This window comes from Heterodontus francisci, chromosome 2, assembly GCF_036365525.1.
Source record: "Heterodontus francisci isolate sHetFra1 chromosome 2, sHetFra1.hap1, whole genome shotgun sequence".
NCBI lineage: Eukaryota > Metazoa > Chordata > Chondrichthyes > Heterodontiformes > Heterodontidae > Heterodontus > Heterodontus francisci.
Genome location: NC_090372.1, coordinates 117,533,803 through 117,553,943, shown reverse-complemented (window position 1 = coordinate 117,553,943; position 20,141 = coordinate 117,533,803). Strand labels below are relative to the sequence as shown.

The 20,141-nt window shown below is 43.7% G+C and overlaps 1 protein-coding gene across 2 annotated transcripts in view; it reads right to left on the bottom strand.

Annotated features, from left to right (window-relative positions):
• sgce (sarcoglycan, epsilon) overlaps window positions 1-20,141 on the bottom strand; it is a 125,442-nt gene that overhangs the window by 47,925 nt on the left and 57,376 nt on the right. For both annotated transcript variants that reach the window (XM_068009915.1, XM_068009908.1), the window contains 3 exons: window positions 17,576-17,738; window positions 6,507-6,718; window positions 6,028-6,054 (listed from right to left, as the gene is read on the bottom strand). In XM_068009915.1, the coding sequence (XP_067866016.1) occupies window positions 6,028-6,054; window positions 6,507-6,718; window positions 17,576-17,738 (402 nt within the window). The remainder of the gene's footprint in view (window positions 1-6,027; window positions 6,055-6,506; window positions 6,719-17,575; window positions 17,739-20,141) is intronic.

The window sequence follows — 20,141 nt, the reverse complement described above, 5'->3', positions numbered from 1 at the left end:
AGAAGCAGCTTTAGCAAATGAAGAATTGTGGGAACTCCAACGGAGGTCGGAGAAAGAGCAGGACTGGGATTTGAACCAGGGTGGAGGGGGAAAGATGGGTAACAGGAAAAAAAAAATCACGTTATGGTCATATTTTCATTTAATCTCCCAAGCCAATGATGTACTGCACTGCCAGATACAGTCTGTCCAAATCAAGATTGTTTTTAATAAATATCAATCCCTTCACTCCATTAAAGCTATTAAAGAGCAAAATAAAGTTGCATTATAGTACTCTACTGCTGGCAGCACACTAGAAATGGTAGATTCCTCTACAGTAAACACCAGCCACTGACTGCCAGGCAGCAAATGGAGACTTTTGTATTGGTTTTTGGGTGGCTTCAGACAATCCTAATTTACAAATATACACTTGAACTGTTCATGTTGAAAAGCACAAAATCCACTGCCTTGCAGACCAGAGCAGTATCTGCTGATGAGACAGTGGTTCACAATGAACACATCACAGTCTTATGTAAACTGAAGTCTTGAGTCGTAGAAAACTGCAGCAAACATTTAGATTCTCAGCCAGCTGTCACTACTACAGCTACTGGGTGTTAAAATAAAATTGCCACATAAGGTGTCAAAAATTTGATTCAGAAAGCAGACTTGAGACCACCATAAGTAATGCACCAAAAAGAAATAATGCAGGACAAGGAACTTTCCCATTTTAGCACACATTCCTGTGCAAACATGGCTATTATTTAAAACTAGCAGCAGCACAGCACTAGGTAGGAAAGGTTTAAGTGCAGTCTAGTAGCTCAACTTGTACTCAAATAGAAACAGAATGTGCTTGAAATAGGTCGGCAGCATCTGTGGAGTGAAGGAGGTCGGGTTAACATTTCAATGACCTTTCGTCAGTTACTTCAGATCTCCAGCATCTGCAGTATTTTGCTTTGTACCTTATTTAAGTAGATTTCGTAGTTCTCAGTTTTTAAGAAGTGAGAGAACCAATTTACTCTCCACAACAGCTGCTTGGATGAAAGGTTATTGACCTGAAACATTGGGCTGAATTTTTCCAGCTCGCCGGTCAAAAACAGCACGCCACACACACGAGATGTGTATCGCTGCGATATTTCGCACAGCGGCTCATTTAAGTGAACGGAGCGGACCCAGCCTCCCCTAATGACATGGAGGGTGTGGGTGCTCCATCCCCAGCAATGGCTTCTGGCGCCACTGCGCAGGCACCATTTTTAAAGGGCGTTCATCAGCATTTATGCTCCAACCCTGAAGGTTAACGCCAGAGTGGGCCGTGACAGCCTGGCATTGAAGTGAGCGCTCGGAAACCATGGAGTTGGAAACTGTAATGAAAACAGATGTTTACTCTTGGAACCCTGAATGAAAAGCAGCTACCCATAACCAACACCTTCTTTCAACAAAAAGATCGTTTCAAGACCTCACGGATGCAACACCGCTCTAAACACTAGTACCTGATAGATTACATCTTGGTACGCCAGTGTGACCTAAAGGATGTCCTGTATACTAGAGTCATGCCCAGTGCTGACTGTAATACAGACCACCGACTCATTTGTTCAAAGCTGAGCTTCCACTTTTAGCCTCAGCCCAAGAACAGGCCTAGAGACAACCCATCAAAGAAATTTCGAGTCAGCAACCTGCAAACCTCATCTTGCAGAGATAGATATCAAGCAACCTTACAGACTAGACTGGAACATCCTGATCTCACTGCTGATTCCACTCCAGAAGAACTCTGGGAACTCATCAAAGCTCCATCGAGGTCATCGGACCCAGCACCAAGAAGAATAGGGACTGGTTTGATGAAAATGACAAGGAAATTCAAGATCTGCTAAAAATAAAAAGGTCAGTTCACCAGGCTCACCTGGATCAGCTGGTCAGCCAAGAGAAAAACACAGCCTATCAGCAAGCAAGCAGCATCCTTCAGTGTAAACTGAGGAACATCGAAAATGACTGGTGGATTGCACTTGCGGAAAAAACTCAACTGTACGCTGATAGTGGTGACATAAGAAGTTTCTATGAAGCACTAAAATCTGTCTATGGACCAGCACATCAAACCCAAAAGCCCCTGAGCAGCGCCGATGGCAAGACCCCACACGCCGAAAAGGAGTCAGTCGTGGATCGCTGGTCGGAGCACTTTGAAACTCTTTTCAATGCCAAGTGCACAGTGCATGATCCTGCCATCAATCGCATTCAACAATAGCCTGTCAAAGAAGAAATGGATGAGAGCCCAACTTTGGAGGAAACTGTGACCGCCATCAACCAGATGAAGAATAACAAAGCCCCCGGAGTCGATGGAATTCCACCCGAAGCCTTGAAGCATGGTGGCCCTGCCCTTTACACCAAGCTCCATGAGTTTTTCATGGCCTGCTGGGAACATGGCAGGATTCCATGGGATCTTAGTGATGCCGTTATCATCACCTGGTATAAAAACAAAGGAGAACAATCAGACTGCTCCAACTACCATGGGATGACCCTCCTTTCTATTGCTGGGAAGATCCTGGTTAGAATACTTCTGAACAGGCTTGTGCCTACCATTGCGGAAGAAAACCTCCCAGAGAGCCAGTGTGGTTTCAAAGCAAATAGAGGCACTACTGACATGGTATTTGCACTCAGACAATTACAAGAAAAGTGTTGTGAGCAAAACAAAAGCCTGCACATCACTTTCGTAGACCTCAACAAGGCATCTGAGCAGAGATGGACTTTGGAAAATCATTGCAAAACTTGGATGCCCACCCAGGTTCCTGGCCATGGTGAAGAAGTTTCATGAAAATCAGTACGGACAAGTCAAGCAAAACAGTGACCTCTCAAGTCCCTTCTGAATCTCCAATGGCATGAAGCAGGTATGTGTGCTGGCCTCAACCTTATTCTTCATCTTTTTCAGCATGATGCTGCAGCAGGCAACAGAAGACCTTAAGGAGGGAGTTAACTTACGCTTCCAGATTGATGGAGGCCTTTTCAACCTCAGGCGTCTTCAGGCTCACACAAAGACACAAGACAAACTCATCCATTAACTTCTTTTCGCCGATGACTGTGCTCTCCTGGCCCACAGTCAGTCAGACCTGCAACGTATAACAACATATTTTTCCGAGGCGGCACAACTCTTCGGACTAAAAATCAGTTTAAAGGAAACTGAAGTCCTACATCAGCCTGCATCCCAAGAAGAATATAGACCACCAAGCATTGTCATCGAGAGAACCGAGCTGAATGCTGTCAAGCAATTTACTTATTTGGGGAGCGTCATCTCGTTTGATGCCACCATAGACAAGGAAGTAGACAATAGGCTCTCAAAAGCAAACAGTACATTCAGCAGACTCTACAAGGGAGTGTGGAGCAACCACAGCCTCAGAGCACAGACCAAACTTAAAGTGTACAAAGTCATAGTCCTCACCACCATACTATGTGGTGCCTATGGGTCCTATACCTCCGTCATGTCTGCCTTCTAGAGCGCTTCCATCAGCGCTGCCTCCACAGCATCCTCAAGATCCATTGGCAGGACTGCATCACAACACATCACCAGCATCGAGGCTATCCTCCTGCAAAGCCAACTGCTTTGGGCGAGTCAAGTTGCCCGGATGGATGACAGTCGCCTGCCCAAGATCATGTTGTATGGAGAGCTGACCACGGGTAAAAGGAACAGAGGGGCCCCATGCAAATGTTTCAAGGACTCCCTGAAGAAGTCCCTCTCTGTGTGCCACATCGGCCATCGCCTGTGGGAAATGCAGGCCATAGACTGTGATGCCTGGAGATGCTACATCAGGAGGGCCACAGACACTTTTGAGATGGAACAAAGAACCAGCATGAAAGAGAAAAGGAGAAGGATAGATCCATTTCCCCCAGCAGCGACTACACCTTCACTTGTACCCGCTGTTGGAGAATCTGCCACTCACAGATAGGCCTCACCATCTCCCAGCGGGCCTGCAACCAATGAGTACAACCTTCCCAAAATCTTTGTCCGCGAAGAAATGCCAAGAGAGAGAGCCCTTACTGACAGTTTCAGTTATTAAAGGGACAGTGCATGTGAACTTATTAAAAATTGCAGAAATATTCCCAGCCCCTCCCAACACCACCCCCCCACCAATAGCATTACATATCATTCCTGCCCTCTTCCCCCCTGAAATACTTACCTTGAGTAAATGACTTTCCTCACACCACCCCCACCAAAGTTCAGAACCATTTACCTTTTCCCTCTCCCCCGCCCCCCCACGCCACCCTGAAAACTTACCTGCTCCCCCTTTCCAAACAGTGTTCCGCCTCAGATCTCCAAATGGAGATCCGAAGGCGCGGGAGATCCGAAGGCGCGGGAGATCCGAAGGCGCGGGAGTTCCAGCAATCGGCCGGAATATCGCAGCGGGACAGCCGTCGCGATGAGGAAAGTATTAATTCATTTATTTACATGAACTAAAATATTTTAATGAGGCTCCTGCCACCGAGTGGCCGGGGCCGCCACGAAGCCTATCCGCCGCCGGTGAACTGGGGCGGGGCCTTCCCGACGTCGAGACCCATGGTGGGCCCTCCCCGCCACGACCCCCGACATTGGGGGACTGGTAAAATCCAGCCCATTAGCTCGGTTTCTCTCTCCACAAATGCTGCCCTACCTGCCAAGTGCTTTCCAGCAATTTCTCTTCTTATTGCAGTTGCCTGGGTGTGGTTATGTGTCAAATGAGTGCTGCCAGCTACTCACAGGTGGGTCTTGTACAGCTAACGGTAATGCCAAAACAAACTGGTCACATTTTATAAATAGAAGCATACAATATAAACGCAGGGAAGTTATGGGGAAACTTTATAAAACACTGGTTCTGTTTCAACTAGAGTAGTGTGTCCAATTCTGGGCACCATACTTTAGGAAAGATGTGAAGGCTTTGGAAAGGGTGCAGAAAAGATTCATGAGAATGGTTCTGGGGATGAGGGACCTCAGTTATGTTGATAGATTGGCGAAGCTAGGGCTGTTCTCCTTAGATAAGGTCAAGCGGAGTTTTGATCGACGTGTTCAAAATCATGAGGGGTCTGGACACAGTAGAGAGAGAGAGATGTTCCCATTGGTGGAAGGGGCCAGATTCAGAGGACACCGATTTAAGGTGATTGGCAGAAGAACCAAAGGCGACATTAGGAAGAACTTTTTTATGCAGTGAGTGGTTAGGATCTGGAATACACTGCCTGAGAGTGTGGTGGAGGCAGATTCAATCGTGGCTTTCATAAGGGAATTGGGTAATTATCAAAAGAGAAAAAATTCACAGGGCTACAGAGAAAAGGTGGGGCAGTGGGAATAGCTGAGTTGCCCTTGCAGAGAGCCAGCATGGACATGACAGGCTGAATGGCTACCTTCTGTGCTGTAACCCGTTCTGTAATTCTATTTACTCGGGTAGACCATTGTGCTATTCCTCCCACTCTTGGAGTCACCCCCATTGTCAGGTTCGCACTGAGTTGTAATGAGGGCAGTCAGGACGGAGATCATGGCCTAGATGGCCACAGCATTCCAGCTGAAAGAAGCTGTGATGTTGGGGATGAAAAGACCCTCCAGGGCAAAAGTTAGAAGCAAAAACACATTCTAATTAGAATGTTACTATGTTCTAGACACTTGGGGAATAAAGTTTTAAAAGAAAATAGTGATAATGGAATACAATCCTACTGCAGCAGTCAAAGGCAGGTAGTTATTTCTTTACAATCCCTCAAGAGAAATACACAATTTTCACTGAAAATAAATGAGAGTTAAGAGGTCTCTCTCTTTCGTTGCAATTAACCATGCTTTGCTACATTAAAAGAAGCCATTACACATGATTTTAGGAGCGACTGAACACTCAAGAGCTCACTTGCTATGCTTTCAAGAGATCTAACAGCAACACCTCCTCAGTTATGGGTCAACAGTATGAAATGAACCATGAGACGTATAAACTCAAACGGACACAAGCGTGGAACAGACTCTGAAGCCTACAGTAGCAGATTATGATCTGATAAAACAAAAAATAAATTAAAAACAGAAAAATGTTCAATTTAAAACATAACAGGAAAGAAGACACTTACTCTGGTGTTTGCATGTCTCTCTTTTGCCTAGGAACAAAACAAAATTAATGAATTAAATAATAGGCATTGATACTTGAAACATCAAAAGATATTTGCTAATGGTGGACCAACCTTTGGCAGATGTTGAGAAGATGATCACTGAATGCACTTGTCAGTATCTGCCTACAAGTATAGGGCCAGAGTGACTGCACACACAAGCATGTGACAACCAAACATGATGGGCACACAGAATGAAGAAAAGGCTTGAGGGAAAATAAATTCACATGGATGGAGCTGAAATATGAAGATGTGCAATGGTAATGACAGAGTCTGTGCTCTCTACCTGCTTCTACTAGCCTGTGATATTATTACTGTTATTAGGAAACCCAGTATTATTTTAAGATATCACAAAGTAGAAGTGTCTAGATATTTTTTCTTTAAAAATGTGCTCATGTTTTGAGTACCTGGACAGTATTTGGACAGCAGTTTGATGTACTTACACTCCTTCCCGACGGCAAAACATGATGTAACCAAGGATAACAAAAAGCACCAGGGCAACGGCTATTGGTATCGCCAGCGTAATCACAAAGTCTGTGTAATAGTCCTTGCTTTTCAGATTTGTTGAAGGTGGTTTATACTCTCCATCATCAGGCAGAACACCATCTCCCCGAATCACTTCACTGTTGACAGAAGACGTCTTCGATTTATCGACCTGCCACCAAATTGTAAGAAAAAGATAGCTGCATCTTTTTGTTTTACTGTTTTGTTTTAATCGTGCTAGATGTACCACATCTCAGACTTATACAACATGGGAGTGAAAAATTGTTCCTTCGTCAGCTTTGATATCCCTCATCTTAGTCAGCACAATGGCTTTACAGCTGTGTTTACTTTCTTTATACCAATACTTGATTGCATTAGCACTGTCATGTATAAATCTTGCATCTATTAGCAGCATTTTTGGATTTTTTTCTCTGTACCTCCAGGACAGCCTGAGCACAATTAATCCAGCCCCTGCACCACCATCAACAGTATTTTATTTCTTTTGGGGGAAAGATCAGCTTTGACTCACACAGTTCTGACAGCTGCACAAAATATTTAGTAAGGATATTTGAAAAAATATTTCTTTCAGTATAGAGGCTCCTTCAAAGACCATGGGGCTATTTTCCAAATTTTCCTCTGCTGGATCCTGATTCCTACCAGCAGCAAAAGACATCAGATTTTTCTGCCATCGATGCCAGGCTCACAACATTGCTAACTACACAAATCAAAGACCTTCCTGATCTTTATGGCACAGTACCTTCCAACACATTGTATTTAGCCATTGGACCATTCAGGAAGACACGGTTTCAGATTAACAGATCTTTGATGGGGTGGCAGTGTGGTTGTTACAATTAGCATCAGCATCCTTATGCTAAGAAGGGGAAAAACTGAATAGTGGGGGAGGTGGTGGCGTAGTGGTAATGTCACTAGACTAATAACCCAGAACCCCAGGCCAATGCTCTCGGGACATAGGTTCGAATCCCACCATGGCAGATACTGGAATTTGAATTCAATTCAGAAATCTGAAGTTAAAAAGCTAGTCTAGTGGTGGCCATGAAACCATTGTCGATTGTTGTAAAAACCCATCTGTTTCATTTGTATCCTTTAGGGAAGGAAATCTGCCGTCCTTACCTGGTCTGGCATACATGTAACTCCAAAGCCACAGCAATGTGGCTGACTCTTAAATGCCCTCTGAAATGGCCAAGCAAGCCACTCAGTTCAGGGGCAATTAGGGATGGGAAATAAATGCTGGCCTAGCCAGCAGCACCCACATCCCCAAACAAATAAAAATAAACATTCTCAATCCAGATTCAGAATGGCAGGCGTTTAGCTGCATATGTTCCTCCACAATTACTCTACTGGAACTTACTGTCAGTGTCAGCTTTGGCTCAGTGGTAGCACTCTCACCCATAAGTCAAGAGGTGTGGGTTCAAGTCCCGCTCACTCCATAGACTTCAGCACAAAATCTAGACTGACATTCCAGTGCAGCACTGAGGGAGTGCTACACTGTCAGAGTCACCATTTTTAGGCTAAGAGGTCAAACCAAGGCCCTACTGACCTCTCAAGTGGACATAAATAATTCCTTGGCATTATTTCAAGATGGGGGAGTTCTCTCAGTATCCTGGTCAATATTTATCCCTCATTTAATATCACAAACATTATCTGGTCATTTATCTCATTGTTGTTTATTGGTACCTGTTATGTGCAAATTGGCTGCCATGTTTCATAGATTACAAGTGATTACACTTCAAAACTATTCCTTGGCTGTAGAGCACTTTGAGGTCATGCTTATATAAATGAAAGTTCCTACTTCCATTCTCTCTTTATCTAGGTTCATGTACAGAAGAGTCTTGAGTGAGTTACCAGAGGGCTGTTGGCAGCATGGAACTGTATATGAAAAAGAGTCAGCAGAGTAAGAGATAAATAAATCAAAAATAAGTACAGCATTAGGTTTGCATAATATACTAGAACAATGTAAGTAACTTGATTTATCTTCCAGGATCGTTGTTAGTTTATATTTATAAGATTCATGTTTTTTATTCTCACTTCATCCTTTCTGTTCCCAGTAAAAATACTGAATATCATTGAGATATTTTAAATCACTTTTTTGTCTGCACAAGTATGATATTATCTGCCAGCTATACAGTAGATTTTCATCTTCAGCACCTGGGTATAAAATATCACCTGGTTGGAGCACAGGAAGTACTGCATGCCTATGAGTACACCCAACTAAATTAACAAAGAAATTTGGGCTGTCACGCTCACATAAGGAACACTTATGAATTAAAGTGAACTGGAACAATTATGAACTATAAAAATTAACTGATGAACGAAACTCCAAAAAAGGACACACTTTTACTACAGACAAGAGGTCAGGTAACCTCTCCGGTACTGCAAATACAAGCAGAATTTTCTTGATTGAAATGGATTTCCCAGCTTCCTGGCTTTCTGTGTCTTTCTTTCAGAGAGCTCTTTTTTTTAAGAAAAAAACCTTATCAGGCTTGGTTTCGGTCAGGTGACCGTCGATGCTCTCTCCTGGCATGTTCATACAATGTCTTTGAACGTGTGGCCATTGCTACACAATGAGGTTTGAATGTGGCTTTTCTTGATAAAGTGGTGTTACATCCCACCTATTATCTTGGCTTTGAATCCAGAGTGTCTCTGTCTACGAATGCCTTTGTCAACCCAATTTTTGAAGATAGGAGCCACTTAGCACTGAATGGGCTGTTCAGCATTTTAATGTGCCTTCCCCATGACAAGTCCAGACATCATGATGGGTTTAGTATCCAACAGTCACGATGTATATTTGCAGTACAGGGAGGTCACCTGACCTCTTACTCCATCTTGTCTGCAGTAAAAGTGTGTCCACTTTTTGGAGTTTAGTTAATCAGTTCATTTTTACAGTTCATAATTGCTCCAGTTCACTTTAGTTTGTTACTGTTCCTTGTGTGAGCGTGACAGGGCAGACTCCATTACAGATGTATTTTATAATTAAATAGAATAGATGTTAATGAAGTTCACAGAAATCATCCATAGCTTCCAGCAGTGAGTAGAGGTGGTTTAGCTGTGAAGAATGGCATCAATAGGCCAGCTTGGCTAGGAGTTAATTCAGTAACCAGAAAATGGACTGTGGTGCTACAGCAACAAATGTGCATAGATAACAGATATTTTGGGCCAGATTTTGCTCCAGCAGGGTATCTAACATGTTTGCCATTAATTGTCTTGCCCAACCCCCACCTCACTTGTTTATAATCTGTGACTTTTCTAATATTTGTCAGTTCCGAAGAAGGGTCACTGACCCGAAACGTTAACTCTGCTTCTCTTTCCACAGATGCTGCCAGACCTGCTGAGTGAATCCAGCATTTCTTGTTTTTGTGCCATTAATTAGACTTGCCCCTGCACCCTTCAATGCAAAAAGGTTTTCTCATAAACTTGTTGAGATTACGAGCTGGTAACAGCACAGTGGGGAAAATCAAGCATTTGGACCTGAGCAAACAGGACAATGAACAACATACCTTCTTAACCAATGTGATTGAAGGGGCCGGATTTTAATAGCACGCCGCAAATTGTAGCAGCGCGCTTTGAAGTCGGCAGTCTGCACTCGTGGAGCGACCGCTGCTGAGCCCCCGCATGCTGGACCGCATTTAAATGGAGGGGGTGGAGCGGCCACCCCAGCAGCCGCTCCATCCTCGGCGATGGCGTCCAGCACCACCGCTTCAAGCCCTGACAGATCAGTTAACTATTTAAAGTAAACATTACCTTTACTCGAAATAAAAACAATAAAGTCCACATCAAAGACCCTCTTCCACCCCCCAATCAGACCATAAATTTATTTCCCTCTTGCCCCCCCCCCCACCCGAAAAACCATTTTTACCAGTCCCAACCTTTCACCCCCAAACTTTATGATCTTTGCCCTTCAACCCCTTCCCACCAGCCCTCAGCCAATGGAATCAGTTTTCTCTGCTCCCCCCCCACTACCGACCTGAAAATTACACTCCTCCCCCCTCCACACAAATGTCTCACCTCAGTTTCTCAAACAGGGATCCGAAGATGTGTGACAAAACACATTGATGAAGGAAGAGCAGTGAATGTGATGTATATGGATTTTAGCAAGGCGTTTGATAAGGTTCCCCATGGTAGGCTCATTCAGAAAGTAAGGAGGCATGGGATACAGGGAAATTTGGCTGTCTGGATACAGAATTGGCTGGCCCATAGAAGACAGAGGGTGGTAGTAGATGGAAAGTATTCAACCTGCAGCTCGGTGACCAGTGGTGTTCCGCAAGGATCTGTTCTGGGACCTCTGCTCTTTGTGATTTTTATAAATGACTTGGATGAGGAAGTGGAAGGCTGGGTTAGTAAGTTTGCCGATGACACAAAGGTTGCTGGAGTTGTGGATAGTGTGGAGGGCTGTTGTAGGTTGCAACGTGACATTGACAGGATGCAGAGCTGGGTTGAGAAGTGGCAGATGGAGTTCAACCTGGAAAAGTGTGAAGTGATTCATTTTGGAAGGTCGAATTTGAATGCAGAATACAGGCTTAAAGACAGGATTCTTGGTAGTGTGGAGGAACAGAGGGATCTTGGGGTCCACGTCCATAGATCCCTCAAAGTTGCCACCCAAGTTGATAGGGTTGTTAAGAAGGCGTATGGGGTGTTGGCTTTCATTAACAGGGGGATTGAGTTTAAGAGCCGCGAGGTTATGCTGCAGCTCTATAAAGCCCTGGTTAGACCACACTTGGAATATTGCGTTCAGTTCTGGTCGCCTCATTATAGGAAGGATGTGGAAGCTTTAGAGAAGGTGCAGAGGAGATTTACCAGGATGCTGCCTGGACTGGAGGGCATGTCTTATGAAGAAAGGTTGAGGGAGCTAGGGCTTTTCTCATTGGAGCGAAGAAGGATGAGAGGTGACTTTATAGAGGTGTACAAGATGATGAGAGGCATAGATAGAGTGGATAGTCAGAGACTTTTTCCCAGGGTGGAAAGGGCTATCACCAGGGGGCATAATTTTAAGGTGATTGGAGGAAGGTTTAGGGGAGATGTCAGAGGTAGGTTCTTTACACAGAGAGTGGTGGGTGCATGGAATGCACTGCCAGCGGTGGTAGTAGAAGCAGATACATTAGGGACACTTAAGCGACTCTTGGATAGGTACATGGATGATAGTAGAATGAAGGGTACGTAGGTAGTTTGATCTTGGAGTAGGTTAAAGGGTCGGCACAACATCGTGGGCCGAAGGGCCTGTACTGTGCTGTACTGTTCTATGTTCCAGCCACCAGCTGGAATATTGGCGTGGAACGGCCACCCGGTCCAGCTAAGTTCATTAACATGGATTTGAATTAATTTTATTATGCAAATGATGGCACCGCCTCCATGCAATGGGGGGGGGGGGGGGGGGGCGCCACACCAAGGCCTCACCACTGCCGGCAAAATGCGGCGGGGACTTCTCGGCGTCGGGGGTTGTGGCAGGCCTCTGCAGTAACAATTTTCCGGGGCCCCTCGCCACACCCCCAATACCAGAGGGTTAATTCAGCCCAAGAATTGGAAAATAAAACAGCAGAAAGACTGAGGAGGGTGAATGCAATGCTAAATCAATAACAGAAAGAGAATTAAAGAGAAGGAAAGAAAGATTGGATTAAGAATGAGAAGGGAAGACAAAAAAAAAGGATTTATTAAAATGGCCCCAAAAAATTCAAAGCCTGAAGCAATGAGACTCCGCATTTACAGTTAATAGTCAGTGCAAGAGAGATTGATTAGCTGCCATTTACAATCATCACAATGTTAAAGGGGTACTTCTGCAATCATCTACTAGCCCTAAATATCTCTGGTAAGTTAGTTTATATCTACCATGCAAATACAGAAACCTCATGACATTCAATGCATTTCACTGGTGAGGCAGAGACCGAAATGCCATTTTTGTGAAGCCAACGGCAGAGCAAAACGGCACAACATTTGGATTTTTGAGTTTAACCCTGCGTCTGCCCCTCACCTGAAGTTGCTGTATCATTTACACATAATTAACGGTGAACTTTATTTAAGTTAGCGTCATTAGGATCACTGTTATTTTGACAGCAAATTCTGGTGCAATGCAAGTAAATTACCAAAGTGTTCTTTACAAGGACTGTAGAATACCAACTGCAAACAGGTTAAGAGTTACCGGCAAACCCCAGACAAGGATTGGCCAGGTCCAGCATCAGATAGTATTCAATATCCAGGTCCATATTTCATTGGCCATTGTTTACATTGTAAAGGTCAATAAAAATGAAAAAAACAATAATCCTGATGCTTTGAAATTCATCTATAATTAGTTTCCATTCTGTAATTTATTTTACTTCCCTACTTCCACCTGTGTTTGTCTCCCAATACAACACACCTTCCCAGCTGACATAACTGGAGTAAGCTTTCGCCAATGCTGCTCTAATACCAGTCACTGGGAGGTCTGCAAGAGTTAATCATGGTGACCAATCTTTTGATTTTCTTTTTAAATCACTCCCTCCCTACACTGCAGTCCTGAAATTTTTGGTGGGCTGCCTTTGTGTCAAGCTGGCAATCCTATCCCCAAACCCAGAGTACATCAATTGCATAACTAGGGTGGGGACTTTGCATTTGTATAGTCGCTTTATCAGCTCCCACCCCAATATATTTGCCAGAAGGCAGAGTGGCCGACTGGAGGTGCCACAGGCTCTTCTGAGCTGATGAAAAAACACAAAGAAATCCTCTTCAGTCCCAGTGGAGCTATTGCAATTCCAGGAGTAGGTAATCAATACTTCCAAAACCGAACCTATTCATGCTCTCATCAGGTGTAGGTTCTGTTGGACCTCTCAGATGCCATGCTAGGAGCAATTTCCTGGGGAAGCCTGGGAATTTTGCCAGACACACCCCCAACTTCTGTGGCGGGGGGTGGGGGGGGGCAGGATTTGGTTAGGCTCAACATTCATTAATGGCCCCGTTGCCCCTACTTCACCAAATTTGAAGAGACACAAGCAAACTGAGGCAGAATCCTGAAGAATTGACTTCAGCTCCAGAATCAGGCTTTTTGCCTTCTCATGTCCCTGGAAATTTGGAGCTCTGCTGTCTATTCAATCTGATATAACTATGATCAAGTTTTCATGAAGTACAAACCACAATCGTATAACAAAGTTGAAGCTCCACCAAAATAGAATAAATTAAACAATATGGAAGCTAAAATATATAATTTTTTTTTAAACTAATGTAGCTCGAGCCTGCTAACATGGGGCAATGGGAGTGAGATTTAAGTTCAGAGTGAGACAGACAGCAAACAGATGGAACATATAAAGAGTTACGTACATCAAAATTGGGTATATTTTGACTCCACAATAGGCAAGCCTCACTCCAAATGTGCGATAGTAGATCAATCTCTGTAGCTCGGTAAAGTTTAGTGTTATGACCAGGTGAGAAAGGTGTCTATGGGTCTTTTACTGTCTTTACCTAGTCTTGCTGTAACAGGGTTTAATTTTAAACACACTGTGTTTTGAGCTCCCCCTTTGGTGAATCCTTGTTCACCACTTTCCAATTATAAGGCAAAGAAATGAGCATAAACAGACTTTTTAGGTTTAAAGAAAAGTGAAATTTATTAAATCTTAAATTTAAACTCTAATACCGTTAACGCCTATGGATATAAGCCGCACTCCACACTAGCATGCATACGTGATACACACATGCAAAAAGAGACAGAAAAGAGAAGAAAAATAAAATGGAGGGGTTTCAGGCAATATCAGAAGAGTTTCTTGTTTACTGTGCTTCGAGCACACAATAGTCCTTTTGTAAGTAGTCCTGCTTTTCGTTGGGGCTCAGTATTTTTCTTAAACCTATTCATGGTAGGAGACTTTTCTCTCTTGGGGTTCATGTGTCTTCAATGGGTTCCGAAGCTAGTGAGAACGAGATGAGAGCAGACAGGACGGAGGTCTTCTCAGTCCAGGAGAAAAGAGACTTCTGATTTCAAATTCCTTGTTGGAAGTTCAAATTCAAAAAACTCCAAGTCAGTTAGTCATGTGACCCAACTGGTCTGACCACTTCTTCTGTGTACTGAGGAAACAAGGACTGGGTCCCTTGTTCCAACACTGTCTGTTACTATGCAAATGTCTTTCCAGTCAGGGGCTCCAATTGTTTTTTAAAGCAAATTCTTTTTTCAGCAACAATAGTTTAAAATCAATGTTCATGTGGCGAAATTAATTTTCCTCATTCTTGGCAGGTGGGGGGCTTGCCTGACAATAGCAACACCATCATGGAAAGACAATTGGCTAGCTGTATGTCTTTTTTTTTTAATTCTTTCTTGGAATGTGGGCATTGTTGGCTTTTCCCCATTCCTAATTGCCCTTGACAACTGAACAGCTTGTAAGGCCATTTCGGGGACAGTTAAGAGTGAACCACATTGCTGTGGGTCTGGAGTCACATGTAGGCCAGACCAGGTAAGGACGGCAGATTTCCTTCCCTAAAGGACATTAGTGAACCAGATGGGCTTTTATAATAGTTGATGACAGTTTCATGGCAATGTTACTGAGACTTTCAATTCCAGATTATTTTATTAATTAATTTAATTTATTAATTAATTGAACAGGGCATTAGCCTGGGCCTCTGGATTACTAATTCAGCGACATTACTACTACACCACACAACTGCAGGAGAACTGAATAGGCTCAAAGGCAGAAACTATGTCATTTAAATGGGAACTGGCTAACTATTTGAAATGGAAAAACAGAAGGCAGGAAAATAGGATTAGTGGAGGGAAAGAAAGAGCGAACTTTCATTTATATAACATTTTTCACAACTCAGGCCATCTCAAAGCCTTTTAAAGCCTATTAAGTACTTTTAGAAGTGCAGTCACTATTATAGTCTAAGGCACTTTGGACAATGCAACATTCAGTGCCACATTGGAGTGTCAGTCTAGATATTTTTTCTGGTCTCTGCAGTGGAGCTTAAATCATGACCTTTTGACTCAGAGGCAAGAGTGCTACCACTGAGCCAAGGCAACATACCTTATAAATTTGATGATTCGATGAACTAGAGGCTTAGTCCTTTCAAACTGATTTAGTTAATATTTGCACAACGTTGAAATTGTACAGGGAAAAAAATAAACAAACAAGTTTAGTTTCTAAAACAAAAGGGTTTTATTTTCCCCAGTCTTGCACTTGACTGCTTAAATTTATATAGGTGACTAAGTAGATAAAGTGAAGCTAATTGATCTATTTTCACTCAATGAAAGACAAAGCAATTCATTTTCTTTGATTTTTGTAGCTAATGAAATTTAAGTTCATAGAGATAATGTTAACTAGGCAGAACCATCCTGCCTCATCAGGGCCACTTTCTTGCATTCCAGCTCAAGCTGCCCCTCCTAGGCCCACTGCTGATTTGGCAATTCTAGGCTACAGACCTGAATCTAAATAGATGTATCTCAACTACAAGTTTTCGGCAGCAATGGACTCTACTGCTTTTCTTGACACTTGACTGTGTTTTTCTATTGTTATTCCCATCAGAAAGTGTCTGAGATTGGAAAATTCAGTGCCCAAATGGTGTTGGATGTTCCTGTCTTGGATGCTCTGGACTGAAACTAAGCACTTAAAAGGATGCTGGGTGATATGGAAGATTATGGAGTCCATTTGCTAGGAGCCCATAGTTAAACATAGCTCTGTGGTGACTAGTCTTTAACAGATCCTCTTGGCCCGTGGATGGAGAAGGTGTAACTGATCTACAATCAAACTTCAGACAATTAGTGAATGGAAACAAATACTGGCAATCTAAATGATAATTAAACAGGCTTATATATTAACTGTTTGCATCATGATTTGATTGGAATCCTCTTGGAATTTTTCTTAGCTAATATTGGTATTTTTATTAAAGTGGAGCTGTCTTATGATGGATTGGGGACAGCAAGTCCCAAACAAGATAATGCTCGAGATTGTGATCCTCGACAAACATTAAACAGCAGCTGGAAAATAGCTGGCCAATCGTGGAAAATAGTGTTCCACAAGGAACTGGGTGCTGGGACCACTCTTGTTCGCCATCACCATCCACAATTTGGACTCGGGAATTGGAAGTACAATTTCAAAATTTGCCAACAACTCCGAATTGGACTGTATAGTTAATAAAAAGGAGGACTGCAACAAAATAGAGAAAGACAATAATAAATTTGCAGAATTGGCTTGCAGTTGGTAAGTGTGCAGTGGTATATTTTGGTAGGAAGAAAAAGGAGGCTGCCTGCTCCCTGGAAAAGTAGTATCTAAATGGGATAGAGGAACAGATGGATCTGGGGGGTAGGTACGGATACTAAAAATCACAAAATAGTGACGCAGGTTAATAAGGCCATAAAAAAAGCAAACAAACCTCCGGGGTTCCTTTCTAGAGGAATAGAATTGAAAAGCAGAGAAGCTATGCTAAACATGTATAGAACCTTGGTTAGATCACACTTAACGAACTGTAAACAGTTCTGCTCTCCATAGGATAAAAAAGATGCATCAGAGAAGGTGTAAAAAATATTTACTAGGATATTATAAGAAATGAGAGGTTATACCTATCAGGAAAAATTGAACAGAAAAGACTGAGCTGTGACCTGATAGATGTCTTCAAGATTATGAAAGGATTTTACAGGATGGACATGGAGAAGATGTTTCCACTTGTGGGGAGACCAGAACTAGGGCCCATAAATATAGCTTAACTACTATCAAGTTCAATAGGGATTTAGGAGAAACTTCGTTACCCAGAAAATGGAACTCACTACCACAAGAAGCAGTTGAGGCGACTAGCACAGATGCATTTAAGGGGAGGCTAGATGAACACATGGAAGAGAAAGGGATAGAAGGATATGTTGATGGGGTAAGAAGAAAGGTGGCAGGAGGCTCATGTGGAACATAAATATCAGTATGGACTTGTTGGGCCGAATGGCCTGCTACTGTACTGTAAACACTATGCAATAATCTGGAGCTAAAGCACGAAAGAGTAGATCAAAATGCGTGTGATCCCCCTCTAAAAGAGGGAATACGGAAAGGATTGTAAAATCACAATTAGATGGTGCCTGACTTACCAAAGACAGTTTACACCAGTCAATGTCAAACTGGGCCCTGAATTTCTTGTCACAGCTTATGCCTGGTTCCATCTCCTGGCTGCACTTCAGCTGATTCTGTGGAGTTTCCACCTCCCTTAGGCATGATGAGAAAGTCACATCTGTACCCACCATAACATAAACCCTGTAGAGGAAGAATTCCAACAGAATGTAGTGTTTTCCAGCAACCTGAAAACCTGTGTACTGAACCACTGTCCAGAGCTGGGCATTACAAAGTGCATTTATACCTTAAAATGGCAATTTCAGAAAACATTTGGATTTAACGAAAACATGAAAATGACAAACAGGAAACGATCCACTGGATCATCCGCCCGTCTCAGTCATGCTGCCTGCTGCATCACAACGCATATACTCCCCACTCACCTGAGACATGTAGGATAAGAAATTGGGATAGCTTGCATCCTTTTCTCAGGAATTATGAGTGCCCTCAGTCCTCTAAAATGGCACCTGCGGTGCAAACGCACACATTTGGGGAAAATTGCGATAGATGGCATACTGGTGAGGGCATTAGCACACGCAGTGGACGGTAATTAGAAGTATGGAATACAGCATGACAGGGAGAATGAACACAAGACAAGTAGAGCAGAACAAGGTGATGAAAGAGAGAGGAGCAGAAGAGAGGGGCTCTCAGCAGGAAGCCACATCTTCCCACAGTGTTCAGGGAATCATTTTCCAAGTGAACCTCAGCAAGGAAAAATGTGTGAAATGCCTGCCCTTCAGTAGGGACATCTTAACTGAAATCTGACACCTGCAGCAGCCACAACTGCAACATTAGAGTGGAACAAGGACTGCCAGTGCTGGTGAAATTTTATTCTTCTGGCTCATTCCAGGCTGGTCTGGAGATATCTGCAACATCTCTCAGGTTGCCTTCAACTGTTACGTAAGGGAGATCATGGAGGCTCTCCACTCAATGACAGCTAATGACATTTCATTCTGTCTTGTCAGAGAGAGGTAGGCAATGCAAGAGCACGGGTGTTACTGACAGCACATACATATCTTTGTGGGCACCACATGTCAACTCTGCCCGATATCGGAACTGAAAGAGAATCCATTCCATCAACATCCAGCTGGTGTGTAACCAAAGGCAGAGAATCATGCAGGTTAATACCCGACATCCAGACAGCAGCCATGATGCCTTCATTCTGCAACAGTCTGCTGTGCCAGCTGGATTCGAGACACCACAGCAAACCAACAGGTGGCTACTGGGTGACAAGGGCTATCCGCTGACTACACAGTACATGACTCCTGTGTTCAAGCCACATACACATGCGCAGCATGCATACAAATTAAAACCATGCTGCCACAAGAAATGTGATAGAACAGATCACTGCTGTGCTGAAGCATGAGTTCCACTGCCTGCACTGCTCTGGAGGAGCCCTGCAGCATTCAGCAGAGCAGGTGTCAAGATTCATGACAGTCTGCTGCATGCTGCACAAAGTCGCCATCATGAGGTAACAGCCCTTGTCACCATCTATACTGCGAGCAGGAGCATGAAAAGGAAAAGGTGGAGGATCAGCAGCAGCAGCATGAGGAAGAGGTAGGCAGGAGGCAACCTCGATAGCCCCTTTCTGGTCCAGCTGTCCACGAAGAACTCATTCAAACACAATGCCAGTGACCGCAGCCCAATTTTCCATTCACCAACAGTTCCACACCTGACTTTCCCTCTGTCGCTGACCATCAAAGTCCACTTGGCCACAATGCAAAAACTAAAAGCCAACACAAAATAAACATTTCAAACCAAATTTATAAACTAAATCATGCCATATTGCATACAAAGGTCAATTAATCACTCTTGCACATTCTCTTAGGGCCTGTCTTCCATGTGCCTTTGCCTATTCTAGTGCTACCCCAGTGTTGCAGCATGGATGGTGGAAGGCTGAGTTTCAGTGGAGAAGACTGCAGATGACCTTGGAGGATGACCTCAATCAGCTCTGGGCTTAGAAGGCTGACAGGCAACAGCAAGGGCACTGGCAGAGTAGGAGTGGAAGGATGCATGCTATCTTCCCGAGGGAGGGCAACACATGGAGCCAATGCCACTCTCCTGGGACGGCGCTCAGCATTCCTAGTAGTCTGATGGAGGATAGATTACTGAATTGTTGGTGACACCCTGCAAGTCCCTTTGCACACTCTAATCCACAGCCATGATGGTAGCAGTCTGAGCTTCCACTGCAGCACCCATACGTTGGATGGAAGGTGCAACATCAGCCATCAGGTACTGCAATGTGGTTGGGTCCAAGCCTTGTGCCAAATTGGGTGCTGGACTCCTCCATGCTAACGACTGCAGGCTTTCTGGCAGGCTTCCCAGTGAACCAAGCGTTTAATTGTGCTAACCATCAGTATTCTTTTGTAAACTGCCCCATCTAGGTGCTTATCAAACTAGTGTGCAACCTTGCCCTCTGGTGAGTTGGCACCTACACTATGCTTGTCCCCTGCCCTGGCTGCAGCCCACTTGTGTCCAGTGCAGATCCCATCTCTAAGTGGGGAGATGGTGGTGTAGTGGTAATATAACTGAGCTAGTAATCTAGAG